This window comes from Anarrhichthys ocellatus, unplaced genomic scaffold (assembly GCF_004355925.1).
Source record: "Anarrhichthys ocellatus isolate YVR2014 unplaced genomic scaffold, GSC_Weel_1.0 scaffold31, whole genome shotgun sequence".
NCBI lineage: Eukaryota > Metazoa > Chordata > Actinopteri > Perciformes > Anarhichadidae > Anarrhichthys > Anarrhichthys ocellatus.
In genome coordinates this window covers 4,097,674-4,107,237 of record NW_022280061.1, presented here as the reverse complement: position 1 = coordinate 4,107,237, position 9,564 = coordinate 4,097,674, and the positions used below count along the sequence as shown (strand labels likewise).

Below are 9,564 nucleotides of genomic sequence, written 5' to 3'. Positions count from 1 at the left end.
GAGAGAGAGAGAGAGAGAGAGAGAGAGAGAGAGAGAGAGATCCTCACCTCGCTCACATGGCCCCTTCCCTTGTTTCCTCCTCTCTCTTACTTCAGCTTCTTGCTCCCCTCCCCCATATGAACAGTTCTCTCCTCTTGTTTTGCCTTTAATAATTCTTTATGGCCTCTCTCTCTCTCTCTCTCTGTGGTGTTTTGTAAGACCTCTCCTTCCTCTGCCCCGTATCTCCGTGTTCGAGATATTCCATTAAAATCGAGCCGAGCTTGAAAACGGACCCTTGTTTTCACAGCGTCTTGGGGGGGGGGGGGGGGGAACACACACGGCGAGACTAAACTTGAGCAAAACGCACAGAGCTGGATTGAGTAAGAGGACGGACGGAAAGGTTAATCATCTATACGTTATCTACTGCCGTCTCTCAGATGAAGGGCCCGCTGGTTAATTTCACGGCCTCGCTGAGAGAGCAGGAACACACAAGCAGCAGTCCTCTCCGGCGCTGAGCCCTTGGGTGTGGAACACGTAGAACGTTTTACACATTGAAGATTATCTGTGATAAGACAACCCCTTCAAGTCGTCTTTGAAGGAAGGACCGACACAAATTCAACCAAGGGCAGACGCCAAAATTGTGACTATGAATTAATACACTTGCTACAAGACTTTCGACTCTGCCAGACCTTTAAAAACTCTTTTTAGAGAAACTAAATCTTAACCATGCCAAGTTGTAAATACACTCAGCCGCACACATCGCTGACAGCTGGGTTCTCACAGGAAGAACGGCCATTCAACGTTTAATAAGGCAGCTGGAACAACGTCCCTATGATGTTCAAAAAGTGCCTCTTCATGCTCAGTCGGCCTGCCAAGGAATTGTGCTAATGAACCTCCCGGGTAGCCACCCAGCTAAGCGTCGCCGCTAGTGCCATGCGGCACGGCCGCGTACGCAACTCGCTGCGTCTCGCTCCCCGCACAGCCCATTTGTGGGTGTAATAACTGTAAAATGAGTCCCACATCAAGGGACAGTCACAAAGCAATGTGCTTTATGAGCCTCAGGTGGAGGAAACACCCCAGAGTGATGACAACAAGTGTTAGCCCAGCTATGACCACAAAACTAATAAAGCTACGCCAGCTAACGTCACAGGAAAAGCCTCACAAGTGGTGTGAGAGGACCTGCTGGCCTACAATCTGAAGGGGGGGGGACGACTCCAAAAGCAGAGGTAGATCCTCTTACATGTGTTGCGTTCTATGGCAAAGAAAAACAAAGAGAGAGCTTCCAACTTGTAAGGTGGAAATAACTTCTATAAGCAGGATTTGTTTCTACCGTTTGTCCGGGGAATGTGACCGGCCACATTCCTTCCTTTTTATGAAGACGGTAGGAATGAAAAGAGAAACAAAGCGGAAAAAGATCTTTACGAAATGTGATTCTGAGAAGCTGGATGAATGCCTTGCATGTCCAGTCCCTCTTTACATTTGAACAGGAACACATGTGTGGAAGCGTAATATGGTGGTGAACATATGTTCGTGTCTCTGTTGCATGTAAGTTTGTATTAAAGAGTAATACACGTGTAAATGCTGCTCCTCTGTGCCCTTTGGGTATTTCCATTGCTTCTCAGCAGAGACACATTCATCTACCAAAGCTGGGATCTTTGGAACGGAGACAAAAGGCAGTGACGGCGGTATATTTCGCTGAAAGTACCGATTTTTATTAATTTGAGAAAACGCAAGCAGTTGTCAGCCCCTCAGGTGTGTTATTTTACCAACTTTAGAGTAGAAATCCGGTACTTAAACGACAAACACTCAATAGACCAGAATGCATTGCAGACATCCAACACGTTGGGTTTTGACTACAGGGTGCAACTAACTTTTATCAACTGGAAGAGCTCTTTCTGTCGTGCTCAACCTATATTTAAAACTCATAGCTGAATGCAACAAGAAAACACTGGCTCTCATAGGGAACCGTAGTCATTCTCTAACTGAAGTAAAAGCTCAACAAACCCCAAATGTACAGCTTTGAATGCTTCCTTATTGAGACACATTTTTGTACCTTGACCATACAGTTGTATCAGTTTGTATCAATAATTGTTTCCCATCTCATATAAATGTTAAGTTGATCAAAGAGACCCTCCAGTGTGGTTGTTAAAGAGCTCTGTAATGGAGGCAGGACGTTTTACAGCTGAAGAGTAAACATGGATTTTTCTCCACAGACTTCACACCGCCATCTGCTCGGCTGCGATCCGGTGCTCCGCCAACTCAGGTGCAGCAAAGTTTTGTAAACAGTGGAGCCTGCGGGACAAAGTATGATAACACTGTTTCTAAATGATCTCAAGTGCTTTTAACGGCATTCTGTCCTACAAGCTTTCATATTCATCATATCAATATCAGCCAATGCAGTCTGTGATAAAAGACAATCAAAGCAGGCCCTCCGACGTATTCATCGGTAAATGTTGAATGTACTGAATACTACTCGACGATGTGAAAATGATTTAGACTGCGATACAATTATTGAGGAGGCAAAGTTGTACTGTTATAGTGTTACACTGCATGAGTCTGTGTGTTGAGATGAACTCTCTAATGCTTGGCTGAGGTTTTACATCCACATGACCTGTGGGCTGCAGCTATGCTTCAAATGATCCTCTCATATTCTCACACACACCGTTTCTAAAACTTTGTATCGTATTCTCATGGGAGCTATTATTAGCAGTAACTTCCTCTGGCGGTACGAGACTTTCACCTCATGCAAGCGTAACCTCTTGCAGTCCGAAGGGCCCCCGAGGCAAAGGACAGAATTGAGATACTGTAAAATGTGTTGGGTTTCTTTTTCCACGTAGTGTACTGAATGTATACATTTCACAGAGGCGGGAGAGAGGCGGGAGAGGAGTCATCTCGACGACACCAAACCACTTCCCTTAACGTGTCAGACTGGACACACCCTGTCATAACACTTCGCCCCCTGGCCACCCAGCTTCACATCAACAGGTGTGTAAAAGATGACTTTAAAAAAGTCAAACGTTTTGAGCGTCTCGTGTTCAGACTCAAACGGTCGTCTAGCGGACGTGTTTAGGCTGCCTTAATAATCAAGAGTTAATTCAGCGTATCAGCAAACAAAATGATTGTTTATGCACCGTGCATATTTATTAGTGCGCTGGGAAACTGTTTGACATTTCCTGTCTCCACAACGAGGTCAGAGAGTTACAGGAAAACTGATTTAATGTCATGCTCAAGGACACATCAGCAGGGCAAACGCTTGCTGACTCAGTGGATGGGACCCGGCTGAGGCAGCTGGTAGACAGACTCCACTGCTCGCGGAGGCCTTGATGTCGTGTAGCATGGAGGGGCTGGAGGAGGGACTCTTGATGCTGACCTCTGACCCACAGGAGCCGCTTCCCGTCTGGATTTGTGCGTATACAAAAAAAGGTGGGGTTCGCACCGCAGCTCGGGACACTGCCAGTGTTGACAACTGTCACTGTGACACACTGAAAGACTGACAGCTGCAAACACCCACCTCTGGAAAGCCTAATTAAAATCAAATTAGTCTCCTGTGCACCTTAAAAGGATAAATTGGGAGCCATTAGCGGTTTTAATCCGAGTGCTAATTAACAGAGTCAATGGTATAACAGGGAGAAATATAAACAACACTGGCTTATTCAACATATTTGACGTGGCAGAGGAGCACCGACTACATCCGAAATCCTCATTAAGACTGAAAGTACTGACTGCTTTCTTTGTTGATAAATCTGTTATGTCACAATAATAATAAATGTACATCACAAGTCACGATAATTAATGACTGGCTGGTATATTAACGTGATAAACGACTCAAATGATTACTGAAAAAAAAACAATAAATGTCATGTCAAATGATCACCAAATGTTTCTGCACACATCTGACCATTGAAGCTAAATGATGGTGAAGTTGGGCCACGTATGGAGACAGATACCATGCTCCTTCTGCTCTGCACGGACCGTATCCTCATCACCGAGGGCCCTCTGGAGCCTCTGGCCGAGGACACCGACAGGTACCGAGGCTGTAGATCCGATCAGCGCACCGTCACGAGTAAACACTCGTGACAACGCCAAGCACCATTTAACGGCAGGTAAAGGAAAAGCCTGGAGCCTCGTGAGGAAGCAGCTGCCGCTAAGAAATGGATTCACTGCCGCTGTGAATAATCCATTTCACAGCAGTGTCGGCGTTTAGTCTTGAACTGAAACGCAGTCCGATTATAATGCAAACCATAGGCAGGGGGAGGCCTCCGCATACGCACACTGAACTGAGCCATGCAGCCGCACTGTGAGCGAATACAGCGCATCAACTTTGACAATACCCTCTGGAGGCCATATAGCCTGATGCTGGCGTCCAATCCGATTGGACGAGAGGGAAGAAAAAAGAAGAAGAAAAAACATAAGTGGAAATCGTTGACTAGTAATAACACCTTTCCCCCCCCCCGGCAGCTGATACAGGGCTGTACACCCACCCTGCGCCCACTCACCGGCCTCTCTGCTCTGCCATCTCCTGGAAAACAGATGGACACTCGCTTCTTTTTCCGCCTCCAGGTGAGCTGCTGCGGGATCACCGGCCCGCTGAGCAGCGTGCACACCCGGGCCGCGGGGGGGCAGACCGGGCCTTCTCCCGGTCTCCCCCCTCGCAACTAAACCCTCCACTAGAACAGTATTCCCCCCTCCCGCTAGGTCCTTATCAACAGCCGAAACGGCAATGCAGTGGCATATTTCTGCGCCAAATAACACCACACGTTCACGTTACATTTCTAATTGGGCTTTTTTTTTTTTTTTTTTTTTTAAACACACGCATTGAAACCTACAATGACACAAAGCGGCTTGTTACTGAAGCACCGAGCCCCGCTGCGCAGCTTTATTTTCGGGGTCAACAATTACAATAACATGTAAGGTGAACACCGGTAAATATCCGTTATGTCATCGTAAATATCCACAAAACCACTTGTGCTTGTGTGGAAAAATGTGCTCGACAGCCTGTAACGCAACGCCGCGATGCTGCAAACACTCCCTGCGTTGTTCACCTCCAGCCCGCTGGGCCTTGTGTTAACCTGCGCGGCAAATATATGCGCGTTGCTGGTGTACAAACAGCTGATTTTCAACGGAATATGTTCGGTGTCTGCCCAGAGACGAAATGCGCTGCGCAGGGATGACAGACAGAGAAAAGCATAAACCCCGAGGAGGACAGCCGAAAGCTCGGGCTGGTCCGTGTCCATGTCGGAGAGGCGGGGGACCCAAGAAAAAACAAACAGAAAATACATTTTCATTTCTTCTTTCTTGCCATTCTGCTGTGCTTACCTTCTCTTGCCTTCAGGAGAACCGTGTTGGCCACGATATTTTCAATCTCCATTGTCAGAATGTGAATCCGGAGCAGTCGCGATACATTTCACTCAGCGGAAAAAGACGGTTTTTCTGATCAAACGTGCCGACGACGGTGAGGCTGCTGCACGCGCACAGGGCGAACGCGGCACTGGCGCATAGTAGGTGTTTAATAGTGGTCGTCGTTCCTCTCCATGGCGAGACGGTCTTTTTCTTTTTTTTTTATCAAACCCTACCGATGGAGCGCTATGATTCCGACGGTGCTTGTTAGCATTCACAGCCTGCCTCTCTGCCTGCCTGCCTTCCTGCTTCGGTTCCCTCCTCCTCCTCCTCTTCCTCCTCCTCCTCCTCCTCCTCGCCCCTCCTCTGCACAACGAACCAGCGAGAGTAGGAGGGATCAATTTACAACCAGTGCAACCGCACACACATTCACACACAAGTGCATTCATACGTACATGCATGCTATTTCCTAGGCTTAAGTCTCCTGAAATTATGGATGGTTGTGACATTGATGGACGGTTGTGTGGCAGCTGTGGATTAAAACGTGCTTTATGTGTGCGGTTGTCTACAAGTTTCCCTCTGCTCAACCACAGGAGCGAGAGCCTACTGGAAAAATCGAGAGGAAAAGAAAGATGTTTCCTTTAAATAATCATTCTTGAATGGCTTTTTGATCCAAACATGAATGAAAATACTAAAAAGTAAACTTTTCCTTCCCGTGATTTCCTGCTTTACAGCTTTTTGCTGCTGGCTAATGTAATGTTATGCAACATGCATGCCTTTGGCCACAGAGGGCTGATGCAGGCCTTGTGCTGTGTGAACAATGGTGTGAGGGTTTTAAGGTTGTTACATTATGCCGGGTCGTGCAGCCTGGAGATAAGAGATAACACACCGGTTTTCTCCTCCTCGCAACCACACAGTGTGAGCCAGCATGCCTCTGGGCTTTCTCATCCGATGCTCGGAGAAGAGTTGTGTGTCTGCAGAGAGAGAGGAGAGAAGTCGTGTGCCTGTAGAAGGACGGTGTGGGAGTTGTAAAGTAATCAATGAAACTGTTCTTGAAACTATCTAGAGATCCATAAATGGGATCATTGAGAATACACAATAGGCCTCATTAGCTGTTTCACTTTTCCTTTTTACTACGGTCATAAACACATCACAGGGAGGCCTGAGGGTATCTGTGGAGAAACTCAAAGGTCGAAGGTCACAGGCTTTCATCTTCACTTCCTCACTGATTCTATCAACACAGAGAGTGTCAAGTTACTGGAACACTCAAAACATGTCTCTTCTCATGTTGAACCGATGGACGTGTAATACTGTTTGTCTTCAATCGACCTGAATGGGTTCATTTTGCAAGAATGATCCGGTCTCTGTAGCCTACATTATCTAGCTAGTCTCTAAAGAGATCAATAACTTGACACAAAATATTGATTTAAAAATGATTTTATTGATAAAAAAAAACAGACCGTAGAACTGAGTGTTCAACAAAGCTGTGTAATACATGTTTATAAAGCAGGAAGAATGAAACTAAAGTAGTAGTTTACTCTCCTACCAACGACATTATCACCATTATCAGTTCCCAGAGGAACAGGATGCTGGTTATGGGACAGATACAACCAAAGAGCCCGTTGACATAATAGTGAATATTACATGGGATGGGCAAGTAGCCCGACCTCAGGTCAGCAATTCAATTTAAAGCCATAGAGGCCATGTTTGCACAGGGTTAAATCTGATGCAGTACTGTGTCATACTGGAAGCCTTGATTCTTTCATAGTTTAAATTTAAGGTAATTTTCTCATCACAAGAACAACTTGTGAGTGCAACAAGTGGATGCTGTCGCTCTAACAATACGCCTCCGATTTCAGAAAGAGACCGTCTGTGCAGTATATAAACCTGGTTCTTATTTCACCATGTTAGTAATGCACTGCTGTCCATAGTCGGCGGTACATGGTTGCTCGTCTGGAACAACATAAAACCAAACCACTGGACCATTCACATTCAATGCTGCCACCTAGTGGTGATAATGCATGAGTACAGGCCATTACATGCAGTGCGCCAGTTTTCTTCTCTCCTTCAATGATGACTTTTCTCACAGAGACAAAAAGAGTACCAGACACCAAATGTATTATTTACATTTGAAATAGTTTGGGCCCCAAAAGAAGAATGCAATTATTAAAACATTTAGTCGATTTCCTCTTAGTTTCACATGACGGGAGAATACTCTTAAACTGAAGTTGTTTAAGTTTGTCACAGTATGTTCAGCTGATATTCCACCAGTGATAACCCGACACTATCCTTATATTTCTATTGTGATGAGCTTTAAGAAGAGCGTTGCTAAATAAACACACCTGTTAATATTCCAGCTCGTTATGGCTGCATTGTTGTACACTTGACACTGAAACAGGAACCTGTTCCTCAACACATGTTGATGCTAAGCTTCCAACTTCTTTCACCAATGACTGATTTCTTCTTTTCCAACTGTTGCTCAGAAGGATCTTTGTCTCTTTCACTTGTCAGTTTGGTTGAACCATCGTACAGAGTTGTGTTCTCCACTTACACAAACAGGACTTTTTTTGCAAACCCCCATAGAAAATATGAAAAGTGGACTTTCTCCAAAAGCATGAAAGACATTTCAAAGATAGAGAGTAGTCCTCTCTGCCATCTCTGACTGTAATCAAGCTTTGAACGTATCCCTGCAGCTAACTGCTCACCGTGCACTAAACTATAATATTTCTACTCACCTAACAAGCTCAACTGGGCTGCAGTGGTGGAGTCGGATTTACTCAAGTACTGTACTTTCAGTTACTTACTCCACTAAAATACTGTACTTTTTACTCCAGTTATTCAACAGCTTCAGTTACTAATTACTCTAGAAATTAGAAATTTATTTACATACAAAACATAAAATGATAAGGGACTTGTAAAACAATAAAGATTTTTACAGATTAAAGTACCCAATATTATAAATAAGTAGAGCTGAGAATGAATCAATCAGTGGATCGGCTCACTGTAATCAATCACTGTAATCTCTCTACTGGCTCAGATAAAGGCAAAAATAGTTGAGTAAAAAAAGGTTATTGTGAGGTTAGTTTCCCAATAGACCCGTTGAGTTTTGTGGCAAAATTTTATTTCGGATTTTTAATGCTAGTGAAAACAGTGCAAACCTAAACAACCCAAACTGTGTCTTAAGTACATTAGAGAAATATATATATATGTTAGATGAGAAACAAACAAACAGATTCCTGAACCACATCTGTAGTCTCTGACATGTGGCTCTATTCTGTTGATGCCAGAAGTAAAACTCAGCAGCAGATTTAACCCTGAAGGCTCCACCAGCAGACGTTGACGTGTAGTTTCCCTGCAGGCTACATTTACACTAGATGGTGCTGCTGACGTAAAAATATGCCAGAATTTCAGGCCTACAAATAACTGTTGGTCTTAGATTTTGGTTGTGGAATTGTAACAAAGTTAACGCAGTAAACGCTTATCTACCGCTCAAATGCGTTTCATTCATTCAACCTCTACTTCTGCATTCATCCTCTCACTGGTCTTATGTGTCACTGGTCACTGCACACAACAGGCTGAGCGAAGATGACGTGTGAATTTTGTACCAAAAATATTCATGAATATTCATTTTGTGTTAATACAAAAATAATCTCACTATCTGATGCCAGCTGTGTAGCAGCAGGTCAAACTATTGAGAATTCTGATGTTAAGTACGACTGTACACACTGCAGGTGAGAGGGTAACGTGGTTATAATGAAACCCATGCTGAATCTCATTTAACTTTTGAATAAACAAACATATCAAGGCTGTTTTTAAATGCCATTTTAAGAGCTCAACAAAAAAATGGAACAAACAGGACATATTATTATTTATGCGAAAGGATTATGTACTCATGAAAAATCTTCATTCATACTGTCTTAGCAGCTAATTGCGTGTTAGTCGTAGACTCCAAAGTAACTGTATTGCAGCAGAACCTGCACATGTTGTCTCTGACAATCGATTTCATTTGGTCAGAGAAGTTCAATGTACAGATCCACCAGTGTGACCTTTTGGAGTTTTCCTTGAAACAGAATATTTTCAAGCTGAGAGAGCAGAATGGTGTTTTATTTACACATTTTAAAAACTGTTCTCTTTGTTATTAACAAGGTACCTGTACTGAGATGTGAGCATGGCTTCCCTCAGTGTTTCATACGAGCTGCGAGGCGATACTGAACATCAATCATACACCATGTTCCTGCATTATGTGTT

At 44.2% G+C, this 9,564-nt stretch overlaps 1 protein-coding gene across 2 annotated transcripts in view; it reads right to left on the bottom strand.

The window, feature by feature from the left end:
• The window catches only part of grk4 (G protein-coupled receptor kinase 4), a 36,006-nt gene extending 30,347 nt beyond the window's left edge, over positions 1-5,659 (bottom strand). For both annotated transcript variants that reach the window (XM_031864747.1, XM_031864746.1), the window contains exon 1: positions 5,296-5,659. In XM_031864747.1, coding sequence (XP_031720607.1) covers positions 5,296-5,347 — 52 coding nt within the window. In that variant the 5' untranslated portion in view covers positions 5,348-5,659. The remainder of the gene's footprint in view (positions 1-5,295) is intronic.
• Positions 5,660-9,564: the final 3,905 nt, after the last annotated feature.